The 16,280-nt window shown below is 41.8% G+C and overlaps 1 protein-coding gene across 1 annotated transcript in view; it reads right to left on the bottom strand.

The window, feature by feature from the left end:
- The window catches only part of TMEM154 (transmembrane protein 154), a gene marked incomplete at its 5' end in the record, with an annotated part of 42,834 nt that extends 26,766 nt beyond the window's left edge, over positions 1-16,068 (bottom strand). Inside the window, one exon of the mRNA XM_079920212.1 lies at positions 15,981-16,068. Within this exon, the coding sequence (XP_079776338.1) occupies positions 15,981-16,068 (88 nt within the window). The remainder of the gene's footprint in view (positions 1-15,980) is intronic.
- Positions 16,069-16,280: the final 212 nt, after the last annotated feature.

The raw sequence follows: 16,280 nt of genomic DNA, 5'->3' as shown, positions 1-16,280 counted from the left end.
CATACCTGGAGAACCATGGGTTTGAGTGGCCCAAACAATCTCATGGAGTTGTGTTCAATTATCAGTCATACCTATTGCTGTTCATGGCACTTACTGTGCACCAGCATCATCTGGTATTTTAAGCTCCACCCAGATCAGTTACTTGAGGACATCCGAGGTTGTGGCCCTGAGCAACGGAATGTTTTTAAAGCTCCCTAGGTGAGTCCATTAAGTATTTATGCTGGGTTGAAAATTACTGAGTTAAATCATAATTCAATTGACTTTAATTTGCTGTTATTCATGAAGATAGTCCTATTAGCTTTAAAGATGACTGGGGAATCCTACACAGAAAGAAGCCTTTGGGAGAAAAATTAATAAGGTGTATTTTGGCATTGAAATTGGAAGGAAAGAGTAAAACTGTCACTATTTTCAGATCACATGACACTTTATATAGAAAACCCTAAAGTCTCCACCCCCAGACTATTAGAACTAATAAATGAATTCAGCAAAGTTGCAGGAGACAAGATTAATATACAGAAATCTGTTACATTTCTATACATTAATAGTGAACTATCAGAAAGAGAAAGTTTTTAAAAATGCTGTTTAAAATTGCATCAGAAAGAAGAAAATACCTCAGAATAAGCTTAACCAAGGAGGTGAAAGACCTATACTCTGAAAACTATAACACATTGATGAGGGAAATTGAAGATGATACAAAGAAATGGGAAGATATCCCATGCTCTTGGATTGGAAGAATCAATACTGCCTAAAGCAATCTACAGGTTTAATGCAATCCCTCTCAAAATACCCATGACATTTTTCACAGAACTGGAACAACTAATCCTACAATTCATATGGAACCATAAAAGACCCAGAATTGCCAAAGCAATCCTGAAGAGAAAGAACAAAGCTGGAAGCACAACCCTCCCAGACTTCAGACTATACTACAAAGCCAGAATAATAGAAACATGGTATTGGAACAAAAACAGACACGTAGATCAGTGGAAGAGAATAGAGAGCCTAGCAATAAACCCAAGCACCTATGGTCAATCAATCTAAGAGGAGACAGGAATATACAATGGAGAAAAGACAGTCTCTTCAATAAATGGTGCTGGGAAAACTGGACAGCTACATGTAAAAGAATGAAATTAAAACATCCCCTCACATCATATACAAAAGTAAAGTCAAAATGGTTTAAAGACCTAAATGTAAGACCTGAAACCATAAAAGTCCTAGGAGAGAACACAGGCAGAATACTGTTTGACATAAATTGTAGCAATATATTTTTAGATCTGTCTCCTAATACAAAAGAAATAAAAGCAAAAATAAACAAATGGGACCTAATTACAAAAAGCTTTTGCACAGCAAAGGAAACCATCTACAAAACGAAAACACAACCTACGGAATGGGAGAAAATATTTGAAAATGATATGGATGACAAGTGGTTAATATCCAAAATACATAAACAGCTCATACAACTCAATATCAAAAGACAAATAACCCAGTCCAAAAATGGGCAGAGGACCTGAACAGACATTTTTCCAAAGAAGACATAGACATGGCCAACAGGCACATGAAAAGATGCTCAGTATCACTATTAGAGAAATGCAAATCAAAATCACAATGAGATATCACCTCACACCTGTCAGATGGCCATCATCAAAAAGTCTACAAATAACAAATGTTGAAGAGGGTGTAGAGAAAAGGGAACCCTCCTACACTATTGGTGAGAATGTAAATTGGTACAGTCACTGTGGAAAACAGTCTGGAGGTTCCTCAAAAAACTAAAAATAGGGCTTCCCTGGTGGCACAGTGGTTGAAAGTCCGCCTGCCGATGCAGGGTACACGGGTTCGTGCCCCGGTCCGGGAGGATCCCACATGCCGCAGAGTGGCTAGGCCCATGAGCCATGGCCGCTGAGCCTGCGTGTCCGGAGCCTGTGCTCCACAATGGGAGAGGCCGCAACAGTGAGAGGTCCGCATACCGCAAAAAAAAAAAAAAAAAAAATCTAAAAATAGAACTACCACATGATCCAGCAAGTCCACTCCTGGGTATGTATCCAGAAAAAATGAAAATCCTAATTCAAAAAGATACATGTACCCCAATCTTCACAGCAGCACTATTTACAATAGCCAAGATAGGGAAGCAACCCAAGTGTCCATCAACCGATAAATGGATAAAGAAGATGTGGTAAATATTGGGGGGGCCAAAAGTTTCATTCAGTTTTTTCCTCAAGATGGCTCCAGCAGCACTTGGTTGTCTTTAACTTCATTCAAAACAGTTTTGTTAGATTGTATAGTGACAGCTGTCATATCAGCATGCATTTTAAAAAAGACTTACCAAAATTGGTGAATTTTTGTGTAGCCATTTTAATATTGAAGATGGAAGAAAAAAAGCAACATTTTCAGCATATTATGCTTTATTATTTCAAGAAAGGGAAAAATGCAACTGAAACGCACAAAAAGATTTGTGCGGTGTATGCAGAAAGTGCTGTGACTGATCAAACGTGTCAAAAGTGGTTTGCAAAGTTTCATGCCAGAGATTTGTTGCTGGACGATGCTCCACAGTTGGGTAAACCAACTGAAGTTGATAGTGATCAAATCAAAACAATGATTAACAACAATCAACGTTATACCACGCAGGAGATAGCTGATATACTCAAAATATCCAAATCAAGCATTGAAAATCATTTGCACCAGCTTGGTTATGTGAATTCCTTTGATGTTTGGGTTCCACATAAGTTAAGCGAAGAAAACCTTCTTGACCATATTTCCGCATGCGATTCTCTACTGAAAAGTAATGAAAACGTTCTGTTTTTAAAACAAATTGTGATGGGCGATGAAAAGTGGATACTGAACAATAACGTGGAACGGAAGAGATCGTGGGGCAAGCAAAATGAACCACCACAAACCACACCAAAGGCCAATCTTCATCCAAAGAAGGTGATGTTGTGTGTATAGAGGGACTGGAAGGGAGTCCTCTATTATGAACTCCTTCTGGAAAACCAAATGATTAATTCCAGTAAGTGCTACTCCCAATTAGACCAACTGAAAGCAGCACTCGATGAAAAGCGTCCAGAATTAGTCAACAGAAAAGGCAAAATCTTCCATCAGGATAATGCAAGACCGCATGTTTGTTTGATGACCAGGTGAAAACTGTCACAGCTTGGCTGGGAAGTTCTGATTCATCCACCTATTCATCAGACATTGCACCTTCGAATTTCCATCTATTTCAGTCTTTACAAAATTCTTTGAATGGAAAAAATTTCAATTCCCTGAAAGACTGTAAAAGGCACCAGGAACAGTTCTTTGCTCAAAAAGATAAAAAGTTTTGGGAAGATGGAATTATGAAGTTGCCTGAAAAATGGCAGAAAGTAGTGGAACAAAAGGGTGAATACATTGTTTAATAAAGTTCTTGGTGAAAATGAAAAATATGTCTTTTATTTTTACTTAAAAAACTGAAGGCAGTTTTTGGCCCACCCAATATATACAATGGAATACTACTCAGCCATAAAAAAGAATGAAATTCTGCCATTTGCAGCAACATGGAATCACCTAGGCAATATTATGCTTGGTGAATATAAGTCAAACAAAGACAAATACTGTATGAGATCACTTATATGTGGAACCTAAAAAATAATACAAATGAATCTATATGAAAAACAGAAACAGACTCACAGATACAGAAAACAAACTAGTGGTTACCAGCAAGGTGAAGGAAGGGGGGAGGGGCAAATTAGGAATATGGGACTAAGAGATGAAAACCACTATGTATAAAACAGATAAGCAGCAAAGATATATTGTACAACATGGGGAATTACAGCCATTATCTTGTAATAACTTGTAATGGAGAATAATTATAAAAATACTGAATCATTATGCTGTACACCTGAAACTAATATAATAATGTAAATCAACTATACTTTAACAACAACAACAACAAAAATAGGTGCATGTACCTGTCAAGCAGTCTATCTCTTCAACTCTGACATTTTTTTTTTGCGGTATGTGGGCCTCTCACTGTTGTGGCCTCTCCCCTTGCGGAGCACAGGCTCCGGACGCACAGGCTCAGCGGCCATGGCTCACAGGCCCAGCCGCTCCGCAGCATGTGGGATCTTCCCGGACCGGGGCACGAACCCGGTCCCCTGCATCGGCAGGTGGACTCTCAACCACTGCACCACCAGGGAAGCCCTGACATCTTTTTACAAAAATCAGTTGTTCAGTATCTGTGACATCTGACTGTGATGTGGCCAGGGGTAAAACGGGAATACAACAGGAACAAACAAACCAGACTCCCCAGGCCCAAGCTGGGCTGCAGGAGGATGACTGTGCTGATGCAGGGGGTACTAACGCCGAGTGGATGGACCACCTCCTCGGTGCTGGGGTGCTGGCGTGGACCAGACGGTGCCACTGGGACACCATCCTGCATAAGGCACAGGGAGAGCTCTGAAGGGTTCTGCCCTTTCTCTAGTTTACTTGGTTTTGAAACAGTACTATGAGCTGTTAATTACCTGAAATGATTTCCTCCTTGTACTATTTGCTTATTGTCTGTGTCCTCCTTTGTTCTGCTCTGTATCTATCTCCAGCCCCGGGAACCGTGTCTGCTGTATGGTTGCTGTTCACTGAACAGCTATTTAGGAAAAAGGCCAGATGAGCCGAGGTAAAGTGCTAGACAGGCCTCTCGCCTTTTTATCAAGAGACTGATATCTTCCTCCCTCAATCAACCTAACCCCCTTCCAGGAACACACACAGTGTGTTCTTAGTCACAGAGAGAAAAGGGATCTATGGTGGTTGTCTCAAAAACTTATCTGAATTTTAAAGAAAACACTGGGAAATGAGAGGAATTGTTTAGTGAAAAGATAAGAATCTCTAATGATGAAATTTCACGTTTCTAGCTTTTTGGGTTTTCTTTTCGTTTGCTGGTTTTGGTTTTGGTTTTGGAATCAGGTGTGTCACAGGGTTCCTCACGTGTATAGTCCAGGCACCTGAACTCTCTCTGGGGTGCAGGACTAGTGGGGGTGGACTGTTATTTCCTCTGTAAGCTCTGTTGTACTAGGCATCTGACCATCTTTATTAAGTGAATATGTTCACTTAGTATGTTTTTTCTGACATTATAAATAGTTGGGTGAACAGGCTCAGTGCAAAATCAGCGAAGGTTAGTGGCAGATTGTAAGCACCGAAGGGCAGTCTAGGTAAAGTAGTGCCTGTGTTTCGTACACCCTTTCCCTTCAGCCATCAGACGACGAAAGGTGACAATGCCTTATGTAGAAAGATCACTAAGAAATGCCTCTTTTGCTTATTTTGAGCAGGGTCATCTGATAAAAGGCTTTCATACAATAGTCTGCTCTGGAAAGCACCTGTGAAGCACCATTGCCTTGAGAAGCACCCTGCAATTGCAATTTACTATCAGATTACAACATGCCTATCATATGATATCACTCATATGTGGAATCTAATTTTTAAAAATGATACAAACGAACTTATTTACAAAACAGAAACAGACGTACAGATATTGAAAACAAACTTATGGTTACCAAAGGGGAAACGTGGTGGGGAGGGAGAAATCAGGAGATTGGGATTAACATACACACACTACTATATATGAAGTAGATAACCAACAAGGACCTACTGTATAGCACAGGGAACTCTACTCAATACTCTGTAATAACATATATGGGAAAAGAATCTTAAAAAGACTGGATATATGTTTATGTATAACTGAATCACTTTGCTGTACACCTGAAATTGACACAACATTTTAAATCAACTATACTCCAATAACATTAAAAAAAAAGAAAAGAAAGGAAAACATGTCCTACCATGGAGGCCCACATGCTCAGATGCATTTTTCATTTTATACTTTTTATTTGGTGTATTTTTCAGAGAAAGCTTGCTTGTTTCGAAGCAGACTTGCCCAGACCCTAAGGCTGTCTCTGGTTTGAAGTTACTCACCTGGAGAAACTGCATTTTTGACCATCTGAGTACTTTTTCAAACACTGGAATCCCATCCTGGCCTGTCAGTACCTGGCAGTTTTAAGAAATGTATATATTTTTATGACACAGAATACACTTTTAACATTTAAATTTTCTTCCTACCATCAGTGGGATGATAGATACAAAAGTACTTTATTTTTTTTAATTTTTATTTTATATTGGAGTCTAGTTGATTTACAGTGTTGTGTTAGTTTCAGGTGTACAGCAAAGTGGTTCAGTTATACATACATATACATCTATTCTTTTTCAGATTCTTTCCCATATAGGTTATTACAGAGTACTGAGTACAGTTCCCTGTGCTATACAGTAGGTCCTTGTTGATTATTTTATATATAGTAGTGTGAAAAATACTTTAAAATGAAAAAAGAAAGATTATTAAGTGATAGAAAAGTATTCAGGTTAGTAATGATAATTACTACTTTTATTATATTTCTACCTCTCTTTTGAAGCCAATTTCAAAATTACAATGTAAAAGAGTAACGTGAAAACAAATGTTCCTCGACCTGCCCTGCCCTCCCTGGCTGCTGTGTCAGCCTCCCTCTGGGTGGATAAATGAGGGGAACTCTGGTGCAGGTCACACAGGTCTCTGTGCTGGCCTGGCCTCCTTGCTCAGGTCAGCACAAGCTCAGTGTTACCAGAAGCCACTGCAGGAGAGACAAACCAAAACCTAAATGGTAGATGCATACTTGTGATCATCAGAGAAGAGGAAGGCAGGGGAAGGAGATGTGGGGCCCAGGAGCTGCAGGAGGGAAGGGGGGAGGGTATAACCAAAAGTTCTCCGTGCCAGCCTTTGGGGCAGCAGAAGGCCAGAGTGTGTTTGCTGTTGGAAGTTGTCTTACAGGAGGCTCAAGAAGGAAGCAAGTTCGTGAGGTCTTCCAAGCGGCATCTGAGTGGAGAAAACGGTGGATGGGATTTTCTAGGGTCAGCAGAGCCACTTAGCAGGTCTCTAAGGCTGGCCTGGCTTGTGATCCTATTCTACCTCCAAAGAGAATCAATCCTGCCCTTGCATCCAAGATCCTTGCCCATCCATCTAAGTCCTCAGAATTTCAGTATCGCAGCTTGAGCTTCTGGGCTATTCTCACTCTCTTTTGTCAACCTCTTTTCTGCATTTATTAATACAATCCCATGACTTTTTTCCCAGTTAGTTTTTTAAAAATTTATTTATTTGTTTTATTTTTGTCTGTGTGGGGTCTTGATTGCTGCGTACGGGCTTTCTCTAGTTGCGGTGAGCTGAGCGGGGGCTACTCTTGGTTGCAGTGTGCGGGCTTCTCATTGCAGTGGCTTTCCTTGTTGCGGAGCACGGGCTCTAGGCGCATGGACTTCAGTAGTTGTGGTGCACAGGCTCAGCTGCTCTGTGGCACGTGGGATCTTCCCGGACCAGGGATCGAACCCGTGTCCCCTGCATTGGCAGGCGGATTCTTAACCACTGCGCCACCATGGAAGTCCCTCTCATTTAGTTTTTGATGTGACAAATTACATGAATAGATTCTCTAAAGTTGATCCACTCTTGGATTCCTAGTTTTAGTCTACTTAATCACCAGGGGTTGGTTGGTTGGTTTGTTTATTTTTTAGTGATAATTCCTTGTTATTTGAATGACTGATCTAGGACTCAACTTAGATATTCTAATATTTGTTAACTGGCTACATAGCCAAAATGTGTCTGGTCTTAGTGAGGCACCAATACAGCAATGGTCTTTGCCTGCCAAAAGATCATCATAATCATAAATAGAGTTACTAGATAAAATACAGGACACCTGTTAAATTTGAATATCAGGTAAACAACAAATAATGTTTTAGTATAAATGTGTCCCATGCAATATTTTATGTATACTTACATTAAATTGCATGGGATGTACAATAGTTATACTAAGAAATTTTTGTTTATTGGAAATTTACATTTATCTGAGTGTTTTATATTATTTGCTGAATCTGGCCATCTGAATCATAGACAAATAAATAAGCATAATTTTTAGAAAAGAAGAAATAGATGTTAAAATTAATAAACAGTGTTGTCAGGGGAAAAAAATGTCAACAAACCCTCCTAACAAGTAGACTCCTGTTTCTGAATGCCACAGTGGGGTGGGGAAATAAGAAATAATAAAGATTGTTTTGATTCATATAAAATAAAGAAACATAGAAAAAATTCAGATTGCACCAAAAAAACTAGATTCGCTGGTTTTGTTTTAAGGAAGCAAACGCAAAACACCACAACCCATGAGATCCTGCTGGGGTGGATAGCTCTCCTTTCCAACCACCTCCTCTAATTTCTCAGGAAATGCTTCTATGCTGTCTTAGGCACCAGAGGCAGACTTTTCTATTCTCTTTATGTTACATAACTTTTTTTTTCAAGTTTTCAAATCAGCTCTTACTGGCTTGAAATTTCATGTCTATGAAACTAATATTCCCCTTTTTTTTTTTCAAAAATACTTCCCCAGGGACTTCCCTGGTGGTTTAGTGGTAAGGACTCTGTGCTTCCATCGCAGGGGGCACATGTTCGATCCCTGGTCAGGGAACTAAGATCCAGCATGCCGCGGGGCACGGCCAAATGAATAAATACAAAAATAAATATGTAAAAAAAAAAAGTACTTCCCCAAAATGTCTGTAACTACCTGGCTTTTCTGCGAATTGTCATGCTGCTCAATGCCTATCTACTGGGTCTGAACTTCCTCTATATTCTGAGAGGGAGACGGACAGAAGGCTCTCTCGGAACTACTCATAGGTACAGCCACATAGCTTTCTCTACAGGAGAGGGAGCTATAGCCGTTCCCTGTTTGGTTTGAGGAGCCAGAACTGAACTATTCACACACAAAATGATTTGGGAGACTTTTAACATTTCAGAACAAAATAAAACTGGATTAACGAAAAGTCATATTTATCCAGGTATCACCACAGTTTCATTGCATTATTGAAATGATTATAATTTTGTCACAAACACAAGTAAGTCTTGGGCTATAGAATAAGTTTCATGTCATTCATTCCTTTAGTCAGTGAGTTGTGTGCCTGTCATGTACCAGGAACTATTCTAGAGACGTAAGGGTGAATGAGACCAGGCCCCAACCTCCCTGGGAAGTGACTGGTAAGTAGGGACAATGGCATACAAATCAATAATTACATTACAGTTTCATAAAAGCCATAATATGTTTGGGCACAGAGCATCATGAGGATATGGGAGGGGAAGGCATTCATTGCATCCGGGGTGGAGGATTCAGGAGAACTTCCCAGAGGAGGTGACCACTGAGTTGAATCTCAGGAGTTCGTCAAGCAACGATGGCAAGGAAGGCACTGCAGCTGAAGCACAGCTATAGAAAGCTCCGTGGCCCGACAGAGGTTGGCACATTCAAGTACTTATATCATAGGATGCATGGTGGGAAGTGTCTAGTAGGAAAGGAACACAGCACAAGCTTACAAGGGGCCTCGTAATGAGGCTGAGGGGGCTGGAATCTATCCGAAGGAAATGAAAAACCACTGAAGGGGTGAAAACAAGAGAAAAATAATCACAGTTTTGTTAGAGAACCATCACTCTGGAGGTTATGTGAAATTGGGTTGGCAAAGAGACTAGTTAAGAAGTTAATGAAGTAACCTAGGTGAGAGCTAAGAAGGGCCTAAACCAGTAGGGAGCAGAGAAAGAGTTCCGTTTTGGCCAAGCTGAGCCCAGGGCTCCTGGGACGTCTCCAAGGAAGACCGATGATGAATATGTAGGGCTGGAGCTAAACAGACATCCCTGATTGGAGTGATTTGGGGAACCATCAGCCTAGGAGGGAGAAAAAAACGATGAAAGTGTGTCACGACCCTGAGATGACGTAAGGAGTGAGAAAAGAAAAGATAAATACAAAAGGAACAGGTGGAAGAGAAAGATTCATAACTCCAAACGGGAAAGGAACAATCAGAGTCCTAGGAGACCAAGAAGAAAATGGCATCATAAGACCCAAGGAAGAGGAGGGTTTCAATAATTGATTATGTTAAGTGCTACAGAGAAAAACAGAAGATAAAGATGGAAATGGGTCCTTCGGGTTCGGCTATTAGAAGGCACTGGTGACCCAGACAGAGCAATTTGAGTGCGGTGCTTGACATGGCAGCCAGATCGCAGGGGCTTGAGAAGTGAACGGAGAGTGAAAATGAAGATGTGTTGGCTGTCTTTCAAAGAGACTGGGAGTTATAGAAAAGAAAGAGGGAGGAGAGCTCGCGGGGACTCAGGAGAGCTGGAAAAGAGCTCACAGGCTCTCTCACTTTTCATTATGAACGTATACCTACCAAAGGGAATAGAGACGAATGTAACAAATAACAGGGGACCCACCCTAATTATCTTCTATTTCCCCATAATGACTAGAGCAGAGGTTGGCAAACTTTTTCCTAACAGGCCAGAGAGTAACTGTTTTAGAGCTCGTGGGCCAAGAGGCAAAATACAGGCTATTATCTGTTTTTATATAACCATTAAAAATATAAAAACCATTCTTAGCTCAAGCGTTGGAAAAAAGCAGGAAGCTGGCTGAGTTTGGCCCATGATTCTTGGTTTGCTGACCCTGGACCACCATGTATTTTTCTGAAAGAAACATAACATTGTAAACACAGCTGAAGCCCTCCTTCCCCCAATCTCTTTCAAGTTACCCGCTCTCCTCAATTAACACGGATCAGTCCCACACTTTCCAAATACACCCGTGTCCCTAAGCAATAGAAGCAGAATTTGGAGTGTTTTAAAAACTTTAAATAAATGTAATTATTTGGTAATTATTAATCTTCCACTGGTTTTTTGGTCAACATTACATTTGAGACTGATTTATCTTAATACATTTGGCTGTAGTTCATTAAGTGTACCTGCCCTATGACATCTCATTCTGTGACTATACCAAGTTTCATGTATTTTTCTTTTGTTAATAGATATTTAGATTGTTTCTATTTTTACAAACAATGCTACAGTCCACATCCTTGGCCATGACTCTTTGCGGTCGTACATTTGTGAGTGATCTCACAGTGAACTGTTGTAGTTGTAGGGTATGAACATCTCCAGTTGACTAAATATTTCCAGATTGTTCTCCAGAATGGTTGTATCGAAAAAAATTCCTTTTCCAATAACCTCATATAGTTAGTAACCTGAAAAATTCGCCCAGTATGCAGCACCTAGAAATACTGGATGAAATAGAAGAAACAACTTCTTAAATGTATAAAGAAATAACAAAAAAGCAAGGAAATCCCAAGGGCCCAGAAAATATGGAGAAAGAAAAAAAAAAAACTTGTAGAGGAAATTTAAATTCAGAGCCATACCTACCCACCTATGGGGACTTGCCCGAATCCCACAGGATATGAGAAGCTATATAGTACTCTCAGGCATTCCTGTCCACCTACTGGGTCAAAAGTGAAAGCGAAAACACCAGTTCATGGCTTTAAAAAAGAAAGAAAGAAAAAAGAAAAGCAGCTGCAATGATTCTGGCAAAGTTCAAAGTCAGCTGCACTTCCCCCAGGCTGACCTCACCATCATCCTGACACTGTGGACCCCTGACCCACGGCCTGGTTTTGAATTTGGTTTTGTCTACTTCTTTCTCCTTGGCAGTCACTTTGGTCTCTTGGGTCACCTGCTTCTGGTTACCGGCTTGCCTCCGCTGGCCTGCACCTCTAATGAGGTTTTGGTACCTCACACAGCTCTTGGAGGCTGGTCCCTGAGGTCTCCCTCTCCCCAACCCGAGGCTGGGGTTTCAGCCTGAGGTCCAAGCACCCGCTCTCCTCAAGCCCAGAGCACACCCCTATCTGAGTTTCTTCCAAACCTTATTTTGTGGTGACAGGACTGAGGCTGCCCTGGGAAAGTATTTACAGTAGCTTGGTGACAGGATCAGAAAATCTGGGGTTCTGTTAAATAGGGTGGGCCAAGCTCTGTGTGCTGGGTTTTGCCCTAATTCCCCCAAGATTTTCATCATGATGGGAGGTGACAGATACAAGAAGCAACAAGATCCGATCTACATAAACTTCAGATAAAAATTATCAAATAGTGAATAGTATGTTTAAAGACATAAAAGAAGGAATAAATAAGGAAAAATAAAACCAAGACTCTCTCTCTATATTGTACAATATTCTAGGATTTTCTAGAAATGAAAAATATGGTAACTTAAATTCAAAGCCCAATGCATGGGTTCAGCAGCAGGAGACACTAGAGGACTGCACGGATCTGCCCTCCCATGGGCGGCGCCTGGTTCCTGTTTCTCCACATCTTTGCCAACAGTTGAGGGTGGTGCAAACTATATACACAGGTAGGCAAATTGCAGGTTGCACTGTTTCTTTACAGAACTGAGCCTATCCCAGCCGAAGTCCTGCCCCCTCCTCGTTTCCTGGGTCAGCCTTTTAGACACAGAAGAACTTTAAGCCTTAATAAAACCCTCTCTGCTTGTTTGTTTGTTTTTTTTCTTTTCTTTTTGGCCCTGAGGGCTGTTTGGTCCTTGGGGTCAGTTCTTAGCTGGGCTCTCCCACGGCAGTGACTCTGCCTGACAGAAGGCTGGGCTTTCTCTCCCTGGTTCCCACACCCCAAAGCCTCTTACCCAGTGACTTCAACATTCTGTTTTTCCTGCTTCTGGTCTTCACTATGCTAATCCCCAGATTCTCTGTTGCTCACTCTGTACCTTTCAGCCTCTCCCTTCCCCTCCACAGGCCAAAGTTTAACCCAACTCCACTATCCCTTTTCCTGTCAGCCAGTCTCTGACCCAATCAAACAAATACAGCTCCTTTATGAACATGTGATAAACTTACAGCCCAGCCAAGAGTTTGTGTGATACACCTACACAGTCAGGAAGGCACCAGAGACATACTTTTCCAAACCTAAAACTAGACACAGAGCCTGAAAACCCAGAGGTAATACAGTGTATTGTTAGAGCGTGGACTCCTGAGGCTGAATCTTACTTAGATCCACTACTTAGCTGTGTGACCTTGGGCAAGTCAGTTAACCCCTCTGTGCCTGTTTTCTCATCTGTAAAATAGGAATAATAGTAGCCACTGTATAAGATTTGTTATGAGAATTGAATGAGTTGGTCCTGTGTTCAGAACAGGCATATACTGAACAGTATCTATGTTGGCCATCATCATTTTTACTACTTGAAATTGGGACTGTCCCAGGAAATAGCAGGTGGCAGTCACATTCACTGAAATAAGAACAGTATCAGAAAGTGCAGTTTCATCTTTGCAACCCGTATTTTCTTCTCTTCTTTCTCTCCTTCTGAAGGTTCGTCCAATAATTATATGATCCTTACTGTTCTGAAACAGCCCAGAAAAATCTCCTAGTCCTCTCTGTCAAATTCCATGTTTAGCTCTGGTCACCAAAACAGTTACAGAGGCCTTATTTCTGCCTTGTGACTTTTTGCTCTTTTTTCTACAGACCGTTCTGCTTTTAGCAGCTAATAAATCCCGTGCTTTTGGTATCTGGAAGTTGCTTTTAGCTTTCTGATAGTGTTAAGCTGACACTGAGAGGGCACAGGGTAAGGAATGAGGTGGCCCTTCATTCCACAGGCAGAATGTTGCCTTGAGTCTGAACTTTCTTAGCATCCTACACTGGCCAAGATACCTAGGCCCAGAGCTTTTCTTTAATTATTCTCATCTGTTTTGTCAAAATCCCAGAAAAGCTATTTTCTCATTTCTCTCACTTCTAAGTGGATTATTTCACTTGTGATAGTAATCAGTTCTGCACCAGACTCTCTATCTACATAAAGCAAAAAAGATGCTGACTCAACCATGATGATGCTGGTCTCAGGTAACTGCAGTTATTAAATAATGTTGCCTATTTGTGGTTAATAAAGGCTTGACTTGAGATAAACTTGGATTATGCTTGCAAAGGAGAATCAGGCTGTTCAGTAGATCGGATTCTTTTACCAAACATCTCTAAGGTATTTTTTGAAGAATTCAAAGAAATAGATACAACTGTGACACCTTTAAACGAACTCACATCCTAAAGTCTTAGGCACCATTAGCTCAAAAGGATATACCTTATTTAATTTTACAATATATATTCAGTCCTTAATTTAGAACAGCCTTTTCCTTGGCTAATCTCAAAGTAATAAGCTTTGATTATACAGCTGCTTGCAAGTGGGCAGTTTTGCATTTTCAGGCACTGGGAATGGAGACAGGTGAGTGTGTGGGATGATTCAGATAATCCCTGTGCCCCCCTGAAATGCAGCTTTTCATCTTCCACTTCTCCTGACATCCTAACACTACCTGCTCTCAGGAGATCATCAGTCTTTAGTGATCAGTCTCATATCCATTCTAGGACGATTTTAGTATTTATCAAGAATAACTGAGTTCCTAATTTATGTTGACCCCTTACAAGATTTGGGGAAATCAAAGGTGAACAAAAGGGGATTTTCTTTTCCCTGGAGGTACTCACAGCCTGGTGGGAGGCATGGACACAGACACAGTTGTGATTCCAGGTGGTTAGCTGGGTTTACAGAAGTTTAGGTCTCTGGGGGCATAACAGGCAGCGTGCTTGGGAAGGGGCAGTGAGAGAGACACCAAAGAAGAGGTAACATTCAGTCTGAGCATAGGCATAGGCATAGGCATTCATTCAGTAGAAAAAAAATGGAACTTGTCATCACTTGTGGCCAGAGCCCCAGAGGCCTGGAGCTTACACTCTGTACCGTGACTGAGGGGCTGCAGCTGGGGAGCAGAAGGGAGACAGAAGGAGATACCGTGGAAAGGAGGTTGCAGTGAGAGGCTAGGGGCCATCAATGAGGAGCCACCGGAGCTCTTTCAGGGGAAGAGTCACTGATCAGATACGGGTCTCAGAGGGACACCTTTCACTGAGTCCTTTGCATCTCCTGAATTGCAGACACTTTGAGTCAATCATTTTCAGATGCTCAAGAAACTACTCAGGCAGGTTAAATGTCATTCTCAGGAGCGTGTTTGAGGCAAGTGTGGTGGCTGTGAGAGTTAAAAGAGGTGAAGAGGGGTGGCTGGGCCCTGCTCCCGTGGGTGCTGAGGGACGCCCCTCAGGGAGAGGAATATGGTCCAGAGGTCCGGGCAGGGGGCGTGGTCGATCCCCTGCGGGGAGAGGGGAGACCCTGGAGCCTAAATCAGGAGAGCCGACTGTCGGTGGGTCTCACCTCCCTCCACCTCAGTTTCTTCATCTGCACCCCCAGAACAGCTGTACACTCAGTCTAGCTGCACCCCCAGTACAGCTCTACACTAGCAGCAGGCAGTGTTCACTAACAGGAACCACAGGCAACTAGCTTACTTACCCAAGGGCAAATCCACACAACTGTAAGAGGCAATGGAGGGTGATTGGACTTGTCAGGGTATAAATCAACGGCTGCTCTTAGCTCATAATTATGAGATTTAATATTTTGTCTTTTCTGGTACCTTTGATTCACTACAGTCACATTACTTTTTTTTTTTTTTTGTCACATTACTTTTTAAAACAAAGCTTCATTTGTCGCAATCAATGCAAAGAAAATCTCTCCCAAAGTAACAAGATCAAAGGAAAGCAGATGAAAGACTTAATAAGTTACAGTGGATGCCTGGTAATTCCTCAGATAATTTCCTGTTTACTTTTTTTTTAAATTTAATTACGGTGTTTCTTTAGTCCACTTTCCAGTAGTAAATGTCCATACCCCAGTTTTCCAGGAATTGTTGGAACCAGCAGACTTCTCAGCCCACATTATTAAAAGTAAATTCGTAATTTCTCTGTTTCAGCTGATTGAAACGTTCTTTTACAGGAACTGCCAAAGAGTTGATCATTTTCTTAATATGCCCATTAAAGCCGGTAAATGACTGGGACCGGTAAATTACATCTTAGAAAACAAAGACTGCGGGAAGGGGGTAAATTCAGTGAGTGAGCTGGAGCTGGATTAGCCGGCTGCAAACGAAGCCAAGTCCCTCCTCCCTCCTTCCCCCCAAAAAAGACAGTTCGACTTTTCTCCACTTTTTTCACAGGAAGGCTTAGATTTTTCTGGGTGTTACCCTCCCCGGCAGAGTTCTGTAGCCTCGGCACGAGACAAGCGTTCATTATCCTCCTCGCCTGGAGTGGAAAGCCTAGGGGTGCTTACCCTGCGCCTGGCGGGTGGGGAGGAACGCGATGACCAGGGCGAAGATGAGGGCGGCGCGGCGAGCCTCGGGATACGCGCGCCCCGGCATCGTGATGCTGCGCGCAGTTTCAGCCCCGCAGAAACGTAAACGTTTCCTGTTTCCTGCTTGTTTGGGTCGGTGCTGACTTGAAGCAGAGGTGTTTGCCTGTTTTTTAGGAAGTGATGTAATTCGGCAGGAGCCTGTCAGACCAGCAAGAATTGCCAAAGAGAAGTTGCTCTTCAAGCACCGATTTAGTTAACACGCCTCTCAAGCCCTTTTCT

Source organism: Stenella coeruleoalba (genome assembly GCF_951394435.1).
Source record: "Stenella coeruleoalba genome assembly, chromosome: 4".
Lineage (NCBI taxonomy): Eukaryota > Metazoa > Chordata > Mammalia > Artiodactyla > Delphinidae > Stenella > Stenella coeruleoalba.
The sequence above is the reverse complement of the archived record's forward strand: the minus strand, read 5'-3'. Positions and strand labels throughout refer to the sequence as shown.